This window comes from Pristiophorus japonicus, chromosome 10 (genome assembly GCF_044704955.1).
Source record: "Pristiophorus japonicus isolate sPriJap1 chromosome 10, sPriJap1.hap1, whole genome shotgun sequence".
Classification (NCBI taxonomy): domain Eukaryota; kingdom Metazoa; phylum Chordata; class Chondrichthyes; family Pristiophoridae; genus Pristiophorus; species Pristiophorus japonicus.
The window spans coordinates 90,754,972-90,776,035 of record NC_091986.1 but is presented as its reverse complement, the minus strand read 5'-3'; the positions used below and the strand labels follow the sequence as shown (position 1 = coordinate 90,776,035).

General features: G+C 42.5%; 1 protein-coding gene across 1 annotated transcript in view; it reads right to left on the bottom strand.

Moving 5' to 3' along the window:
• The window catches only part of ercc5 (excision repair cross-complementation group 5), a 287,038-nt gene that overhangs the window by 178,637 nt on the left and 87,337 nt on the right, over positions 1–21,064 (bottom strand). Inside the window, exons 9-10 of the mRNA XM_070891281.1 lie at positions 9,106–9,202; positions 7,393–7,692 (exon numbers count right to left, since the gene is read on the bottom strand). Coding sequence (XP_070747382.1) covers positions 7,393–7,692; positions 9,106–9,202 — 397 coding nt within the window. The remainder of the gene's footprint in view (positions 1–7,392; positions 7,693–9,105; positions 9,203–21,064) is intronic.

Below are 21,064 nucleotides of genomic sequence, written 5' to 3'. Positions count from 1 at the left end.
ACTCTGATACCTTAGTGTATCTAAAAGTATTGTACAGTTCTATATTTAAGAAGGGGGATCGAACATGTCCGGGGAATTATAGACCAGTCAGCTTAACATTGGTGATCGGAGAAATAATGTAATCCATACTAAAGGAGAAAATAGAACATCTAGAAACCAAAAATATAGTAATGAAGTCACCATGGATTTCACAAAAGAAAATCTTGCTTGACCAACCTCATTGAATTTTTTGAAGAGGTAACAGAGAGTAGACAATGGTAATGCAGTAGGTGAAATTTATCTAGATTTTCAAAAGACCTTCGCTAAGGTATCCCATAATAGACTGATGAACAAGGTCAGAGAATGCGGAGTCAGGGGACAAGTAGCAGAATGGATAGCTAGCTGGCTTCAAGGTAGAAAGCAGAAGGTAGGATAAAAGGTAGCTATTCAGTGGCAGAAGGTGGGTCATGGTGTTTCACAAGAATCAGTGCTGGGACCACTGTTCACAATTTATATTAATGATTTAGACTTTGCAATTAAAAACACTTTATAAATTTGCGGATTGCACCAAATTGGTTGGCGGTGGGGCGATAGTCAATACTGAGGAGGACGGCAACAAATTACAGGAGGACATTAATAAACTTGCAGAATGGGCATATAATTGGCAAATGAGGTTCAACACAGATAAATGTGAGGTATTACATTTTGGAAGGAAAAATAGGGAGGTCCCTTATTACTTGGAGGTTGGGAGTGTAGGTGGGGTAGAGGAACAAAGGGACCTCAGAGTACAAATACACAAGTTACAAAGTTGTGACAGGTTAGCAAGTCCATAAAAAAAGCAAACCAAGCACTCGGGTTTATTTCTAGAGGTTTAGGGGTAGATTTTCCACAAGGCCCTCACCGCTCAATTGCCATCCAGAAAATACCGCTAAGCTTCATCAGTTAACACCGGCAAAAGTTTCCACTAATTAGGTAATTAAAACCGCCCGGCGAGAAAATGGTTCTTACACCAAGATTCTCAGCAATTTCTGAGCAGTTACAACTGAAAGTAGCGAGAATGGCGGTTCTTAAAAACATTTTTTAATTGAAAAATAGGGAAGTTATGTTAAACTTGTAAGAATAAAAGTGTTTAGTAATGATAAAATTGATTCTGTATGTATAAAATGTTAAGTGTAGATTATACTGAAAGACTGCAGTTTTGAAAGAAACACAATGGATAACTCCCCCAAGTTCATGTCTCCTCTGGTTGGGCAGAGCTCAAGGAACAAAGGAAGCATGACTTTGAAACTCACCAAACTAGAAAAGGTATTAATTGGAAAGCTATTAACCTAATCAAGGAATGGCACCAGCTCTCCAGACACATGTACGAGGAGAAGCCAATCAGGAACGGCCCTGGAACCAAGACCCAATCCTGAGGCTTTCTGAGAAACTATGGCCTTAAGGGATATAAAAAGTCAAGCCAAAGATTGCTGGGTCTCTCTTTTCTTAAGCACATGGCAAAAGCAGGACCTTCCTCTGCAGATGAAGAAGCAGGCCATGTGCTTTGCCACAGGGAAGTGGCGTATACCTTTTTATAAATCATTGTAACATCATTGTATCTGTTTAACTAAGTAGGTCTGTAGGATAGCTGACAACTGCTGATAGATGTGCATGTGGGTGTGTTTAATAAACTATTCCAAATTGTTTTAAAATAATCGGTCTTGCTGTCAATTTAATGCCAGAGATTTAGAAATCTTACACTGTACCAAACCTTGTGTATAATTCTGGTCCCCATATTATAAAAAGGATATAGAGGCACCGGAGAGGGTGCAGAGAAGATTTACAAGGATGATACCAGAAATGCAAGGGTATACCTATCAAGAAAAGATGAACAGGCTGGGTCTCTTTTGAAAAAAGGCTGAGGGATGACCTAATAGAGGTCTTTAAAATTATGAAAGGTTTTGATAAGAGTGGATACAGAGAGAACGTTTCCACTTATGGGGAAGAGCATATCTAAAGGCCATCAATTTAAGATAGTCACCAAGGAATGTTATAGGAAATTGAGAAGAAACTTATTTACCCAAAAGAGTGGTGAGAATGTGGAACTCGCTACTACAGGGAGTGGTTGAAGCGAATAGTATAGCGCATCTAAGTAGGCTAGACAAGCATATGAGGGAGAATAGAGGGTTATGATGATAGATTTAGAGGAGGAAAGACAGGAGGAGGCTTGAGTGGAGCATAAAACGCTGGCATGGACTGGTTGGGCCGAATGACCTGTTTCTGTGCCTTGATCTTTCGCTGTCCCATTTAAGTATTTCACGTAAACCCCAGTCACCAGTGCGTACACCCCAACACTCGATGCAACAGATGAGACCAAAGAGGGCTTTTACTCCAACCTCAAAAAATCCCTGTCCCGCGTCCCCGCGGACGACAAACTGATCCTCCTCGATGATTTCAATGCCAGGGTCGGCAAGGACATAGCCCTCTGGGGAGGCGTGATTGGCAGAGAGGAGGTAGGGAAAGCCAACTCCAGCAGTACCCTATGTCTGACAAAATGTCTAGAACATGAACTTGTCATCACCAACACCTTGTTCTGCCAGAGGGACAAATACAAGGCATCGTGGCAACACCCTCGCTCCAAACATTGGCACCTGCTCGATTATGTCATCGTCTGAGCCAGGGATCGCCAGGATGTGCGCATCACCCACGCCATGACAGGAGCCAACGACTGCTGCATGGACCACCGCGTAATCCGATCCATCATTGACATCAACATAGCCCCAAAGTGGAGGGGGCAGCAGAAGCAGTGCCACAAAAAAGTCAATGCCGGGGCACTTAAGGACCCAGCTAAGAGAGCCCTATACAGTCAGTGCCTCACATCTAACCTGGCATGCCTTAATGATCCCGAGACGCAGAATGCCCACAATGTTTGGTCTGCCCTACAGGCCTCCATAACCAGTGCCTGCGAAGAGACGCTCGGTCACTCAACCAGGAAACACCAGGGTTGGTTTGTTGAGAATGATCAGGAGATCCAAGCTCTAATAGATCGCAAGCGCAGGGCATTTCTGAGCCTTAAACAGCAACCCAACTCGGGAGCAGCAAAGCAGCATTACAGACGGCTCAAGGCTGAGGTCCAACAAAAAAACCCGGGATCTAAAGAACAAGTGGTGGATGGAGAAAGCACAGTAGATACAGCAGCTGGCCGACAGCCATGATGTGCGAGGATTCCTCATCACAGTCAAGACCATCAATGGTCCAAACACCCAAGACCCCACTCCACTGCTGGCCAAGAACGTGGAAACACTCATCAAGGACACCGAGGCAGTCAGCGCCCACTGGAAGGAGCACTTCAAAGATCTCCTCAACCCTGCCTTTGACTCGAGTATTCTCGACTCCATTCCGCAGCATTCTACCCGCCACCACCTCAGTAAAACCCCAACACTGCACGAGGTAGAAAAAGCCATAAGACAGCTTAAAAATAAGGCTACGGGAGCGGATGGAGTCCCTGCTGAGGCACTGAAATATGGCGGAGAGGAACTGTTGGCGCGAATACATGACCTCATCTCTCTCATCTGGAGGGAGGAGAGACTGCCGAGAGATCTCAGAGATGCAGTGATCGTGACTATCTTTAAAAAAGGGGGCAAGTCCAATTGCGGCAACTACAAAGGAATCTCCCTACTACCAGCCACTGGGAAAGTCGTCGCTAAAATCCTCGTCAACCGTCTTCTCCCTGTGGCCGAGAAGCTCCTCCCGGAGTCACAGTGCGGATTTCGTCCCCTATGGGGCACAACGGGCATGATTTTTGCAGAGCAACAGTTGCAGGAAAAATGCAGGGAGCAGCACCAGCCCTTATACATGGCCTTCTGCGACCTTACAAAGACATTTAACACTGTCAACCGCGAGGGTCTATGGAGCGTCCTCCTCCGTTTCGGATGCCCCCAAAAGTTCGTCACCATTCTCCACCTGCTCCACAACGTCATTCAGGCCGTGATCTTTACCAACGGATCCATTACAGACCCAATTCACGTCCGGACCGGGGTCAAACAGAGCTGCGTCATCGCCCCAACCACCTTCTCAATCTTCCTCGCTGCCATGCTTCACCTCAGTCGGAAAACTCTCCACTGGAGTGGGACTAAATTACAGAACCAGCGGGAACCTGTTCAACCTTCGCTGTCTCCAGGCCAGGTCCAAGACCACCCCAACCTCTGTCGTCGAGCTACAGTACGTGGACAACGCCTGCATCTGCGCACATACAGAGGCTGAACTCCAGGACATTGTCGACGTATTTACTGAGGCGTACGAAAGCATAGGCCTTATGCTAAACATCTGTAAGACAAAGGTCCTCCACCAGCCTGTCCTCTCTGCACAGCACTGCCCCCAGTCATCAAGATCCACGGCGCAGCCCTGCACAATGTGGACCATTTCCCATATCTCGGGACCCTCTTATCAACAAGAGCAGACATTTACGACGAGATTCAACACTGCCTCCAGTGTGCCAGTGCAGCCTTCAGCCACCTGAGGAAATGAATGTTTGAAGACCAGGCCCTCAAAACTGCCACCAAGCTCATGGTCTACAGAGCTGTAGTAATACCCGCCCTCCTATATGGCTCAGAGACATGGACCATGTACAGTAGACACCTCAAATCGCTGGAGAAATACCACCAACGATGTCTCCGCAAGATCCTACAAATCCCTTGGGAGGACAGACGCACCAACATTAGCATCCTTGACCAGGCCAACATCCCCAGCATTGAAGCACTCACCACACTTGATCAGCTCTGCTGGACAGGCTACATAGTTCGCATGCCAGACACGAGACTCCCAAAGCAAGCGGCTCTACTCAGAGCTCCTTCACGGCAAACGAGCCAGAAGGTGGACAGAGGAAACGTTACAAGGACACCCTCAAAGCCTCCCTGATAAAGTGCAACATCCCCACTGATACCTGGGAGTCCCTGGCCAAAGACCACCCTAAGTGGAGGAAGTGCATCTGGGAGGGCGCTGAGCAACTTGAGTCTTATCGCCGAGAGCATGCAGAAATCAAGCGCAGGCAGCGGAAAGAGCGTGCGGCAAACCAATCCCACCCACCCCTTCCCTCAATGACTATCTGTCCCTTCTGTGACAGAGACTGTGGTTCTCGTATTGGACTGTTCAGCCACCTAAGAACTCATTTTAAGAGTGGAAGCAAGTCTTCCTCGATTCCGAGGGTCTGCCTATGATGATGATGATGATTTTATCAAATAATTCCTCATAGCTCTTCATTCTGACAATTATTTATTTTAAACCAATTTTCTTAAGAAGTTAGACTCGATCTCATTGCTCTTTCCTACCCTATCCTTAAGGGTTTTTTGATGGCTCCCAGTGTTGCAGTGACTAGAGCATCATACAGCTTTATCAGATCCTTTGGAGATTTGAACATAACTGATTTGGCAATATAACTTGGATCCTATTTGCTTTCTTTATTGCAACTTTACATTATTCAGACATGTCGAGTGAAAATTCAACTAACGTCCTTATGTCTTTCAACTTCCCCCTTGACATGCCCCCTAATTTTACTTCCAATACTCAGTAGCTTGCAATTGTCTGTAATGAACTTAATTTGCTTGATCACCACAGATGCAAACCTTGTTGAGCTCTTTCGAAGGATCGTGATTGCCTCCTCTACCGATCTTAGGTTGGTGGACTGGACAGTGGCTGACTCGAGTGCAATCATACTGCAGTAGTAGTCAGTGCCATCAGTAGAATAGGAAAGGGGAACACCTGAGCAGAACATCGGAATAAAAAAATCCTAATGCTTTGAAATAACATCAACACTGCATCCGGGTAACTTCCAACACAATCTCTGAAAGGACTATGTACATTAACCAAGGGGAGCCAGCTTTTGCTCGGAATCTTTGCCTACCAGGTGGCAATATAAGGATGCGATATTGGTAGAAGATCCCTCCTGACACTTGGGCCATATTAGAGAAGCCTCCACTTGTTAGCTTGTCTCAATAGCATGCTTCTGAGTACGGTCATGGGTCATAGAATTACATAGAATATACAGCACATAAACAGGCTATTTGGCCCAACCAGTCCATGCCAGCATTTATGCTCTACTCAACCCACTCCAGACCATGAGCACATAATCTAGGCTCACATTGCAGTGCAATACTGAGAGACTGGCATTGCGAAGGGAATTCTGTTGTCTTGCCCTACCCACCCCACACCACAATCTGTCAATTCAAAAAATGAATGGGAGAAATTGTGGGCTGAGGAACATACGTGGAAGATCCTGGCCTTCTTGACCCATGGACACATACTCTTAAATGTGCGATTTCAAAAACTTAGTAAAATGACTACCACCTTGGCAGAAAACGTCAGATGTGGAATAATAATCTTTTGCCAGATGCTACTGTTCCATCTCGAGCTAATCTTACAAGGATCATGCTAGACATAAACAGTAGGGCTTCTTTTTGGAGCGACCTTTGCATTATCATTTAGAAATCTCCAGCTGGGTTGTAATATAGTAAGTCTGTTCTGACTAGATGTTTTGTCTTGATTGAACAGAGATTAGTGTGTATGGATGGTTGAAATAAAGAGCTGCATTATTGCAATTATTCTGCCTCGAGGAAGGGACAGTCACAGGGATACTATACTATTCTGACCATAAAATGTATAGAGTATGTTGCAGTACATGGAGAGAGCTTCCATTTAAAAGGGTGAAAACCACATGAGAGGTGTTTTAACTTGCATGTTCTAATCAGATGTTATTTTACTGTAAATCTGTTCCTGCTGAACTTTACTCAAGTAAAGGGACAATAACATTGCTGAAAAACGAATGCTTTCCTTTAACTTCACACCAGTTAAATAGCCAATCTATAAGGCAGTTTTCCCCACTGTGCATTGAACTGTACTCAAAATATTCTCCACACCAGTGTTTCCTCTGTGTGACCAATTATATTTAATGTGTGTATCAATCCACAGCATGAATAAATTAGAAGAGCACTTTATTAATTTTAAAATGTAATCTCTTAAAAAGAGATTATTCTATTTTTCGTTACATTGGTTCCTGGAACTTCTTACTTTAAAAAATCTACTGAAAAATGGAAATAAAACTGAATTTGTCTTTAACAATTCCTCAGTGTGCTTCTTTGATTTTAATCCCTACACTTATGCAACAGTACTGTACACAACAGACTGGCCTATGTATTACATATTATATTATAACATAGGTTTTCAACTTTACGTTTTGTAACACCTATAACATCATCATTGGAAAAACAATTTATATGCTTCACTGCTGAGACCGACGTAATTTTTCTCAAAATTTCTGCTGACCACACTTTACACTTGTAATGCCTACTTAAGTACTGAATCTAAAACATGCCCACGTCATTTTATGTCTTAACTGTCCATACCAAAAGTACATTCTACTGTACACTGTTAAATTCATTCAATACTTTCTTCATCAGTCTCACTTTCAGGAGATCCACCATCTCTGTATTCGTATGGACTTGAGATTTGTTTCCACTCAGATGCTTGCTGAAATCTATCACTGTTATTCTTGTCATTCATTGACGGCTCATGATGATCATTTAAAACCTTTTCCAGACCAATGGCAGAGTTACTGGCCTTGCATTCTGATACCTTTGAACGTGTTTCACATCTGAAATTTCCAATGTTCATCATCCAAGTGCTTAATTTTTGCCAGTTCAGTTTTTGGAAAGCTATTATGCAATGCAAGTTTCCACCGACCTAATTAGAGACCAAATCAAACCATAATTAAGGCAATGTTTAGAATGATCCATTATAATTGCTTTTTAATACAGTTAAGCTAAATGTATAGCTCACCCTGCAGTGATGCACTAATTATGACTAATGTTAAAACATTCACACCAAACTGATCCAGCAGCTTAAGTAGTAGCAGTGCTCAGTTCCCAAATACAAGGTTGTAAATTATTGAAATTTGCTTGCCTAGATGGAGTGAGTTTTACTAGTCGTCTTCATGTTGCATAAAAGGAATTGTGTTCCATCTTGGAAGGAAGGAAATGCCAACAGGGACATACTGATGTTTCTACTCACGCTAGGCAAGCAAGATTCCTGCTAGAGAAAAAAGTGTGGAGGCCAAGTTCCATTGTTTGGTACTCAAATATAAATCTTACACACAACAATGTTTCAAGTTTAAAGTGTAACTATTTTTTACTCCATTTTATTTCTCCACCTCACAAAAGTTGTTTATTTCTATAAATGCTCTTCCATTTGGAAGAACTGGTAAATGGGTCAAGGATTACTCAAAAACAGATGTTAACCCAGATGTTTGATAAGTTGAAATAATGTGTTGGTTTGTTAAAAGCTGGCTTCGCTTAATGTTTACCCCATCTGAATTATCGTGATCATTGGTTATAACCTTTGCATATAATTTTACTAAATATCTTCATTTGTAACTAAACAGCTGGATTCCAGCAGTATATTGGAGTTATCCCTGGTCATCCTTGTGCATATATATCCTTGCCACAAAATCAGTAAGAGAGACTGAGATTTAACTGGTGTGTCAATGGACAAAAGAGGAAACCTCAACAATATGTTGTTGAAGAGGGAAAAAGCTATCACTGCAAACTATACTAGATCTGTACAGTAGATTCAAGTTTTACTACAGTAAGTTCCACAGGTACCAGTCGCACACACTCGGACATAAACTATCCCAGGTCATGCTTTCCTATTTCACAAAGATCAGCTCATGGCTTTCCAGCAACTATTTGGTAAATTTTATTTTGCATATAATCTATTACTCCTAAATCTGACACTGCCTGCAGGACTCAGCTCTTTCCCGAAATTCTGGGACAAACTGAACCTAAAATTTGACCCACAGTATATTAATTTTCATGTTAATGGAAAACTTAGAAAATAACCTTGGAGCAAAATTTAAACAAACTCACTATGAATAGAGGGGGATTTTAAAACTGGCCCTTACAGTTTCCAGGAACAGCAAAACGTGAAAGGTTAACTCAAAATCAAACATATCATAACCATCTCTTACAGAGATGCACGTTAATAACCTTATAATTCACAGCACAAGTACAAACTAAGATTATTTAATTAAGTTATCATTCATCACACTACAGATACATTCCTAAAAAATTGTGTGCTGATATCTAATATCTTTGATACCTTTTTGGTTTTTCTGTATTGTATCCCCTTTTCAGGATTTCGAATATCAAGGTATTCAGGATTCTGAGTGTTGAGGTCTGTCACTATGTCTGCCCACCTAAAGTTAGAAATAATAGTCATTGTTTTAGTGGATACATAATTATTACAACTCTGATCATTTGCAATAACTGCAAAGAAAATCTATATCCTTTTTGTAAGAAACCAACCACACTTCAGATTATCTCAGCACAGCAATTGAAATACTTTCAGATTTCCAATCACAAAATCAACACAAGTTAATGATAAAGCATAGCTTAAAACATTCAATTAAATAACTGGATTTATTTGAATTGGATGTCCTATAGAGACAATTATACAGAGAATTAGCTATGCAATGGTTCCAGTCTTTTTAGGAGAATTTGGGTATACAATTCCTTTAGAAAGAAAAAGACTTGCATTTATATACCAACCTTCATAACCTCAGGATGTCCCAAAGCGTTTTACAGCCAATGAAGTACTTTTGACGTGTAGTCACTGTTATAATATAGGAAACCCAGCAGCAAATTTACACACACCAAGATCCAACAAACAGCAATGTGATAATGAACAGATGAGGTGTATTTTTTTTCTCAGTGATGAAAGGTTGAAAGCAACTAGCATAGCTGAACAACATGTTTTCAAAGCTCAATAAATATCCTGTAGGTTTACTTGATTACCTTTGAGGTCAGGGAGAAATTTCACAAACCATCTTGGACATTTACTTTAGTTATTATCCTCCCTCAGGAGATGCATAAGTTAAACCAATAATTGTAGAACCATTTTAGTTTGAGAAGTAAAATAGCAATGCATGTTCTCATCTATTTGTCATTGGCTAACACGAATAATGTCTCTATTTTTAAATCCAGTAAGACTTTTAATCCCTCCTAGTCTCTTCTGAAAGTATAATACTGTTTAGTCGCATATTTATTAATGACTTAGATAGTGGAATAGAAAGCCACATATCCAAGTTTGACGATGACACAAAGATAGTGTAGATGGAAACATAAAATTACAAAGAGATATCAACAGCTAAAGCGAATGGGCAAAACTGTGGCAAATGGATTTCAATGAAGGCAAATGTGAGGTCATCGACTTTGCACCTAAAAAGGAGAGTACAGAGTACTTTCTAAATGGTGAAAAGCGAGAAGCTGTGGAGGTTCAAAAAAACTTGGGGTCCATGTACATAGATCATTAGAATGTCGTGGACAAGTGCAGAAAATAATCAAAATGGCTAATGGAATGCTGGCCTTTATATCTAGAGGACTAGAATACGAGGGGGTAGAAGTTATGCTACAGCTATACAAAGCCATGGTTAGACCACACCTGGAGTACTGTGAGCAATTCTGGACACCACACCTTAGGAAGGATATATTGGCCTGGAGGGAGCGCAGCATAGATTTACCAGAATGATACCTAGACACCAAAGGTTAAATTACAAGGAAAGATTACACAAACGAGGGTAGTATTACATAATAACATAAGAAATAGGAGCTGGAGTGGGCCCTTTGAGCCTGCTCCACCATTCAACAAGATCATGGCTGATCTTCCTCAATTCTACCTTCCCACACTATCTCCATATCTCTTAATTCCCTTAGATCCCAAATATTTATCGACCTCTGACTTGAATATACTCAACGACTGAGCATCCACAGCGCTCTGGGGTAGAGAATTCCAAAGATTCACAACCCTTTGAGTGAAGAAATTTCTCATCTCAGTCCTAAAGGGCCTGCCCCTTATTCTGAGACTGTGACCCCGTGTTCTGGATTCCTCAGCCAGGGGAAACATTTTCTCAGCATTAACCCTGTCAAGCCAAATATAGGCCTAGTCTACTCAATCTGTCCTGGGCAATCCCAGGAACCAGTCTAGTTGCACTCGCTCCAAGACAGGTATGTTTTTCCTTAGGTAAGGAGACCAGAAGTGTACACAGTACTCCAGGTGTGGCCTCACCAATGCCCTGTATAATTGTGGTAAGTTTTCTTTACAATTATACTCTAATCCCATGTTACAATAGCTAACATACCATTTGGTTTCTTAATTACTTGCTGTACATGCATGTTAACGTTCTGTGATTCATGTACAATGACACCCAAGTCTCTCTGAAAACATTTCCCAGTCTTTCAACATTCAAAAAATATTCTGCTTTTTGCTTTTCCAACCAAAGTGGATAATTTCACACTTCCCCACATTGTATTCCATTTGCCATGTTCCTGCCCAGTCAACTTGGCTATATCTCTCTGCAGCCTCTATGCGTCCTCCTCACAGCTTACTTTCCCCACTAACTTTGTATCATCAGCAAACTTGGATATATTACATTCAGTCCTTTCATCTGTCATTAATATAGATTGTAAATAGCTGAGGCCCAAGCACTGATCCTTGTGGTACCCCGCCAGTTACAGCCTGCCAACCTTAAAAAGTCCCGTTTATTCCTACTCTGTGTTTTCTGTCCATTAACCAATCCTCAGTCCATGATAATATATTACCTCCAATCCCACGAGTCCTAATTTTGTAATAACCTGTTGTGTGGCACCTTATCAAATGCTTTTTGAAAATATAAATATACGACATCCACTAGTTCCCCCTTATCTATCCTACTAGTTACATCTTTAAAAAACTCAAAAACTATTTCCCTTTCATAAAACCATGTTGACTCTGCCTAATCATACTGCGATTTTCTAAGTACCCTGTTACCACATCCCTAATAATAGATTCTAGCATTTTGCCTACTACTAATGTCAGACGAACTGGCTGAAAGTTTCCCATTTTTTTCTCTTCCCCCCCCACCACCCCCCACCCCAAGACACAAATAACCTCTGGAAATACTAGGGGACCGAGGGTCTAGCGAGGAGGAGGAACTGAAGGAAATCCTTATTAGTCAGGAAATTATGTTAGGGAAATTGATGGGATTGAAGGCCGATAAATCCCCGGAGCCTGATAGTCTGCATCCCAGAGTACTTAAGGAAATGGCCCTAGAAATAGTGGATGCATTGGTGGTCATTTTCCAACATTCTATAGACTCGGGATCAGTTCCTATGGATTGGAGGGTAGCTAATTTAACCCCACTTTTTAAAAAAGGAGGGGGGGGGGGGAAAGAGAGAAAACGGAATTATAAACCGGTTGGCCTGACATCGGTAGTGGGGAAAATGTTGGAATCAATTATTAAAGATGTAATAGCAGCGCATTTGGAAAGCAGTGACAGGATCGGTCCAAGTCAGCATAGATTTATGAAAGGGAAGTCATGTTTGACAAATCTTCTAGAATTTTTTGAGGATGTAACTAGTAGAGTGGACAAGGGAGAACCAGTGGATGTGGTGTATTTGGAGTTTCAAAAGGCTATTGACAAGGTCCCACACAAGAGATTAGTGTGCAAAATTAAAGCACATGGTATTGGGGGTAATGTATTGACGTGGATAGAGAACTGGTTGCCAGACAGGAAGCAAAGAGTAGGAATAAACTGGTCCTTTTCAGAATGGCAGGCAGTGACTAGTGGGGTCCCGCAAAGTTCAGTGCTGGGACCCCAGCTATTTACAATATACATTAATGATTTCGACAAAGGAATTGAATGCAATATCTCCAAGTTTGCAGATGACATCAAGCTGGGTGGCAGTGTGAGCTGTGAGGAAGATGCTAAGAGGCTGCAGGGTGACTTGGACAGGTTAGGTGAGTGGGCAAATGCATGGCAGATGCAGTATAATGTAGATACATGTGAAGTTATCCACTTTGGTGGCAAAAACACGAAGGCAGAATATTATCTGAATGGTGACAGATTAGGAAAAGGGGAGGTGCAACGAGACCTGGGTGTTATGGTATATCAATCACTGAAAGTTGGCATGCAGGTACAGCAGGCGGTGAAGAAGGCAAATGGCATGTTGGTCTTCATAGTGAGAGGATTTGAGTATAGGAGCAGGGAGGTCTTACTGCAGTTATACAGGGCCTTAGTGAGACCTCACCTGGAATTATGGGCCCAAGTTTCCACATGATTTGCGCCTGATTTTTAGGAGCAACTGGTGGAGAACGGACTATCTTAGAAATCGCAATTCTCCACATTTTTTTTTCTGCAGTTCTAGTCAGGTAGAACAGTTCTACTTTGGAACAGAATTTTTTCTTCAAAAGGGGGCGTGTCCGGCCACTGACGCCTGATTTGAAAGTTTCCACAGTGAAAACGTACTCCAAACTAAAGTAGAATGGAGCAAGTGAAGATTTTTGTAGAACTGAAAAAACCTGTTCTACACATTAAAAAATCAGGCGCAGGTTACAAATTAGGCGTCCAGAACGAGGTGGGGAAGGGAACTCATTAAATTCTACAATAAATCCTTATTTATACTTCTACAAATATTATACAAATAAATCCAACCTGAATAAACATTTATAAGCAAAGAAAAGATTAAATAAACCATCTTCCTACCTGTGTGAAAGTGCTTCAGCCAGGGAGAATTCTGCAGCCGTTCGTTGCCACTGAGCGGGAGGGGGGGGGGGGGGGCGGAGAAAGCGGTTTGTTGCCGCGGAGGGGAGGGAGAGGAAGGAGACAGCGGGTTGTTGTTGTGGAGGGGAAGGAGGGGAAAGAGACAGCGGGTTGTTGCTGTGGAGGGGAGGGAGGGGAAGGAGACAGCCGTTTGTTGCCGCGGAGGGGAGGGAGGGGAAGGAGACAGTGAGAAGGGTAGCCTCAGTGCTGATGTGCTGATGGCAATGTGATTTTATTAAAAAATGTTCAAAAATTAAACAGCTACAAAGAACAACAAAAATGGCCGAGTGCCAATGTTTTTTTTCCACACTGAGCATGCGCGAACGCTCCAACGCGCACGCGCAGCATTGCCGGCAGGAAAAAAACTAATTTAAATAGTACCCGCCACCTCCCACTTACAAAATCGGCGCGAGTGTAGGCTCCGTCCCCCTGGGCGCCGCGCCAAACAGACAAGGAGCTGCAAAGCGCTCGAGAATAGCGTGTTTTTTTTCTGCCGCCGTTTTAGGCGCAAAAAACGGGCGCCCAGCTCAGAGGGGCGCCCGTTTTTTATCCTGTGGAAACTTGGGCCCATTGTGTTCAGTTTTGGTCTCCTAATCTGAGGAGGGACGTTCTTGCTATTGAGGGAGTGCAGCGAAGGTTCATCAGACTGATTCCCGGGATGGCAGGACTGACATATGAAGAAAGACTGGATCGACTAGGCTTATATTCACTGGAATTTAGAAGAATGAGAGGAGATCTCATAGAAACATATAAAATTCTGACGGGATTGGACAGGTTAGATGCAGGATGAATGTTCCCGATGTTGGGGAAGTTCAGAACCAGGGGTCACAGTCTAAGGATAAGGGATAAGCCATTTAGGACCGAGATGAGGAGAAACTTCTTCACTCAGGAATTGTGAACCTGTGGAATTCTCTACCACAGAAAATTGTTGAGGCCAGTTCATTAGATATATTCAAAAGGAAGTTAGATGTGACCCTTAGGGCTAAAGGGATCAAGGGGTATGGAGAGAAAGCAGGAATGGGGTACTAAAGTTGCGTGATCAACCATGATCATATTGAATGGTGGTGCAGGCTCGAAGGGCCGAATAGCCTACTCCTGCACCTATTTTCTATGTAAACCTGTCCCACCCACCCTTTTCCTCAACGACTATCTGTCCCAGGGAGTATGGTTCTCGTATTGGACTGTTCAGCCACCTAAGAACTCATTTTAAGAGTGGAAGCAAGTCTTCCTCGATTCTGAGGGACTGCCTATAATCATCACCAGTCTCCTCATCCTCCTCTTCCTCAGGTGGTCCTGCAGTCCCCAGTGGCAATTCCTGCCCCCTCATGATGGCTACGTTGTATAGCATGCAGCGCACCACAGTGAACTTAGTGACCTGCTCAGGGGAGTATTGCAGGCTGCCTCTAGAGTGGTCCAGGCATTGGAAGCGCCGCTTGAGTACTCCAATTGTCTTTTCGATGATATTGCGCGTGGCTGTTATTGTAGCGATGCTCAGCTTCTGTCTGAGGGTCCGAAGGAGAGTCATGAGGGCAGGTGGTGAGGCCGTAACCTTTGTCCCGCAGTATCCAGCTGCGGCCTTGTGGCTGACGCTCAAACAGGTCAGAGACACTGCTCTCATGCAAGATGAAAGCATCATGGATGCTCCCTGGAAACTGCGCATTTACTGCCATGATGCGCTGCGTATGGTTGCAGACGATCTGTACGTTCACGGAGTGGAATCCCTTTCAGTTTCAGTAAACTTCTGGATTCTCTAAAAGGTGCTCGCAGGGCGATGTGTGTACAGTCAATGGTACCCTGAACCTTGGGGAAGCCAGCAATTCGTGCAAAACCCAGTCATTCTGTGCCTCCCTGTTGAGAAGATTATAAAGTCCATCCAGCGTGCGTACAGTGCAGTAGTCACCTGGCAAATGCAGCGATGTGTAGCGTATTATGAGATGAAGCATATGTCCCCTGTTGATGTCTGAAAGGAGCCGGAGGCATAGAAGGCAAGTGTCGCAGTCACCTTCACCTCGACGGGCAGAGCTGCCCTCCTCCTGCTTGTAGGCTGTAGGTCTGCCTTTATGAGCTGGCATATCTCTGTGACGACCTCTTTTTGAAAGAGCAGGCTTCTAATGCACTGTGCCTTAGACAGGTGCAGGTATGAGCGTTGTCCCCTGAAAACTCGAGGGGAGTAAGGCCTCCTCCCCATAAGTCTGCAAGCTCTTTGATTACGCCCATAATGCTCTTGAATAAACCTTCTTCTAGCTCTATTCTGATGATACATAGAAAAAGTAGCAAGCATTATTAGCAGATATTATAGGCCCCATTCTTTTAAATATCCTCAAATGTCCTCCAATGTGCTCAAAAAGCCTTAAAAACGAACTATGAACTCACATAAAGCTCCTGTGTAAAATGCAGTCTTCTCTCAAAATCCTTTTATGCACTGAACTTCCGCTCCGTTTTTCAAAATGGCGTCATTAGCGCTGGGTGCGTCATGGGTCCGAGCAGGCAAGACTTGATTTTTCGCTGCGGGTTTTTTGGCCAGCGGTAAAAATGGTGATATCCAGCTTACACCATGGAATGCATTAACCAGACTAGATGACCCATTTGAAGGTCTGCAATCTGACCAATTACTGCTATTATCCAACATAGCACGTAATACTTTGATTATCCTTCTGCACAATACTTTGAGTTTGAAGGCCATTTTAAAGTTATTATCTCCACTCTATTGGAAGTCCATGCACAAAGATTATCATAAAAATGGTTAAAAAAAAGGGTCAGCCATATTTTTTTTTAACCATTGGCGGATAACCACTGGCAAATTTTCCGCTGCGTCGATACATTTAGTGCATCGCGTTTACAGCCCATAAACCGCGATAAAACGGCGGTAAATTACTTTATTCACCCAAAAATGGCAGTAAATGGGCAGAAACCTGTTGAATTTCCAGCCCAAAGTGTTTGTTTAATGCCTCTGCCATTTCCTTGTTGACCATTATAATTTTTCCTGTCTCTGCCTCTAATGGACCCACATTTACTTTCACTAATCTCTTCCTATTTACATACCTATAGAAACGTTTACAATCTGTTTTTATGTATCTTGTTCTTTTTTTCTCTTTGCTTTTCAATTCTTGGTCCTCGTTTGCTGATTTCTAAAATCCTCCCAATCCTCAGGCTCACTACACTTTTTGGCAACATTGGCCTAGAAATCCCGGTCAAGGTCTTCCCGCGGGCGAATGACTGAAAAATGGAAAAAAGATGCGCACTTACCTGTTCCTGCTGCGCCCACGCGAGATCCCAGTCCTGAGGCCTCCACTCACTGCACGTCAGAGCATGTGCACGTCAGGACGTCCGTAAGTTGGGGCTGCAGTCACATGGCTCTGGGCAGGCAATCAATGTCCAATATTTTCTCATTCATAATAATGGGAACTCCTTAAGTAGGAGTTCCCATTATTATGATTGAGAAACAGCCCCCAAACACCAAAACACTAAATAAAAAATAGAAAAAATACACTACATATTTAAGATTAATTAAGATTAAAGTTATTAATGGCCCTGAAATTCCGGTCGAGCTCTTCCCATGAGCAAACGACAGAAAAAGAGAAAAAAGATGCGCACTTACCTGTTGCTACTGCGCCCATTGGAACTTCCGAGCCCGAGGTCACTCGCGACTGCGCGTCGCAGTGCGTGCACGGGGCGGACGTGCGCAGGCCGGGATCTGGAGATAGCAGCCAATCAGGTGTAGTGTAGATTCTCATTCATAGTAATAGGTGTTCAGTAAGTTCGGAACTCATATTACTATGAATGAGAACCCCACCCCACCCCACCCAAACACCCAAAACACAATAAAAAAATAGAAAATAAACTACATATTTAACATTCATTTAAATTAAAGTTGTTATAAAAAAATATATTTTCCCAACTTTTTAAAAAAGTTTTTTTAATTAAGCCTTAAAATAAACTTACTAAAGTGGGGAGGGTTTTTAAACAATAAAATATGTTTTTATAACTTTATTTTAAAATGTTTGTATGTATTTTTAAACACTTGCGCCTGTAAAAGTAGGCTATACACCTGCTTTTTCAGATGCAAGATTTTAAAGGACATTTGCAGGGCAAGATATTCGTAAATATCGGAAATCTTGCCCTGCAAGTATCCTCACTCCCGATATGCGTTGGATCGAGCCAGAAACTTGACAAGTCGGAAAAGCCTGTTTTCAGCACATGCGCATTGCGCGCTGAAAACCGGCTTTTGCGATGCCTTCCCGGGTCTGTAGACACTCAGTATGGACTCGGGGAGGCTGGGATTTCTCGGCCATTTTAAGCCACTTCCTTTGATCTAATATTATCTTTAACTTCTCGTTAATCACGGTTGAACCACTTTTCCTTTGTTTTTTTTGTTCCTTAAAGGAATGTATATTTGTTGTAAATTATGTATTAATTCTTTAAATGTCAGCCATTGCTTGTCTACCGTCATATCTTTTAATGTAGTTTTCCAATCTACCTTAGCCAATTCGTACCAATTACCTACGAAGTTTGCTTTGTTTAGATTTAAGATCCTAGTTTCAGATTTAACTAAATCACTTTCAAACTCAATATAAAATTCTATTGTATTATGGTCACTCTTACCTAAAGGCCCCTATACTACAAGGTTAATAATGAACCCTTTCTTATTGTACAATACTAGATCTAAAATAGCCTGTTCCCTAGTTGGTTTCTCATCATACTGATCCAGAAAGCTATCTTGTATGCATTCCATCACCTCGTCCCCCACACTATTGCTGCAAATTTGGTTTGCCCAGTCTATATGTAGATTAAAGTCTCCCATGATTACTGTATTACCCTTGTTACATGCATCTCTAATTTCCTGATTTATACTCTGCCCGCCATTACAATTACTGTTTGGGGACCTAGAAAGAACTTCCACCAATATTTTCTACCTCTTGCTGTTACTTAGCTGGTTCTACTTCTTGATTTTCTGAGCTAAGATCTTTTCTCTCTCCTGTCTTTATCCTATTCTTTATCATCAGGGCTACCCCTCCTCATTTTCCATTTTGCCTATCTCTTCTAAACATTAAGTATCCTAGAATATTTAGTTCCCAACCGTGTCACTTTGTAACCATGTCTCTGTAATGACTATTAGATCAAACCTATTAATTTCCATCCGAGCTATTAATTCTTCTATTTTGTTGCAAATGCTTTGCGCATTCAGATATAGTGCCATTAGCTTTGACTTTTTTCTATTTTTCCCTGGTGTCACCTTTGTCAGAGATACTCTAAACCTTTGTTACTCTCTTTGTCTCTTCCTGACCCACTCTGCTTATTTTTACCTAAACTTTTGCTCTGCTCTAGAGCCGTGACATTTCTCTTGCTGCTTTTAAGTTTACTCTTTCCTGAATCCTCCCACCCCACCTTCATTAGCTTATTGCCCTAGTTATTGGATTTGCCAGGACACTGGTTCCAGCCCGGTTTAAGCGGAGCCCGTCCCAACGAAACAGCTCCTTCTTTCCCCAATACTGGTGACAGTTGTCCATGAAACAAAACCCTTGCCTCCCACACCAGTCTTTCAGCCAGAACTTCAACTCACTCACCAAACATCCACATCATATACGGGCTAAGTGCATTAAAACTGAGATACTTGCTGCGCGTTCTACTTTATACCAGCTGAAAATATATTTTCAACTGCACCGCCTTATGAAATCAGAGATCAGATAGTTGAGCATGTTGACTCTGTACTCACTCTACGTATGACACTGATGCACAAACCAGCCAGCTTTTTCTGCGTGGTAGCAGGTTACTCCAACATCTACATAGAGATGCCTGTCAGTGAACTGAATATTATTGAGGTCACATTGATTGCCATTGTGGTTAGCACATCACTTTTCTGAGGCAGATACTCAAAATGGAATTAAAAATGTCAGCTGCAGGGCTAAATCATAGAATCATAGAAGTTTACGGCACAGAAGGAGGCCATTTGGCCCATTGTGCCTGTGACGGCCAAAAAAAGAGTTATCTTGCCACTATCCGGCTCTTGATCTGTTGGCCTGTAGGTTACAGCACCTCAAGTGCATATCCAAGTACTTTTTAAACGCGATGAGAGTTTCTGCCTCTACCACCCTTTCAACGGGTGAGTTCCAGACCCACCCACTCCCCCAACACCCTCTGGGTGAAGAAAGTTCTCTTCAACTCCCCTCTAATCTTTCCACCAATTACTTTAAATCTATGCCCCCTGGTTATTGACCTCTCTGCTGAGGGAAATAGATCCTTCCTATCCACTCTATCTAGGCCCCTCATAATTTTAGACACCTCAATTAAGTTTCCCCTCATCCTCCTCCGTTGCAAAGAAAAACAATGCAGCCTACGCAATCTTACCTCATAGCTAAAATTCTCCAGTCCTGGCAAAATCCTCGTAATTCTCATCTGTGCCCTCTCTAGTGCAATCATATCGTTCCTGTAATGTGGTGACCAGAATTGTATGCAGTACTCTAGGCTGCGGCCAAACTAGTGTTTTATATAGTTCAAGCATAACCTCCCTGCTCTTATAATTTATGCCTCGGCCAATAGAGGAAAGTATCCCATATGCCTTCTTAACCACCTTTTATACCTGTCCTGCTACCTTCAGGAATGTGTGGTCATATGCACTCCAAGGTCCCTCTGTTCCTCTACATTTCTCAGTATCTTACCATTTATTGTGTATTCTCTTGCCTTGTTAGTCCTCCCCAAATGCATTACCTCACACTTCTCTGGATTGAATTCCATTTGCTGCTTTTCTGCCCACCTGACCAGTCCTTTGATATCTTCCTGCAGTCTGCAGCTTTTTTCATCACTATCAACCACACAGCCAATTTTTGTATCATCTGCAAACTTCTCAATCATGCCCTCTACATTGAAGTCTAAATCATTGATATATACCACAAAAAGTAAGGGACCTAGTGCTGAGCCCTGAGGACTGCATAATATTGAAATTGTGCTACCTTGCTTTTTTTTTAAAAAAGTGTTCTGCTGTCTCCACCAGCCCCTCCACTTCCTTATTAATGTGCTAACAGACTAAATTAATATAGTACTTAAAATTAAAATTATGACCTAATTTTTATCAGTTTTTTTCCCTTAAGGCGTTGACTCCGTGTTGGGGTAATTCCACAGGTGCACTCTTTTTCAAGTGACCATTTTTTTTCTGTGAGCCGAGACAGAATCTTAGCTGGCTCTTCAACCACAGGGCTCACCAGAATTTAGCCCAATCCTCTCCTCATCTGATGCTTGTTCACACACAGTTACTGGATAGTGATCAGGAACAGGACCCTTTTACCCAGCTGAGATAGTTAGCTCAGCGTAGACTTGTGATCAAACTTTGGAGCTTTCTGTTTTGTACGGCTCAGGTACTCATCCTTTTACCCAGCTGAACCATCAGGGGGACCTCAGAGTGTCGTCTATTTATATGGGTCTCAATTTTGCCCAATCCCTTTTTTCGGCGCACTTACCTTAAGTGCGGCGACTTTGCGCGCTGGAAAT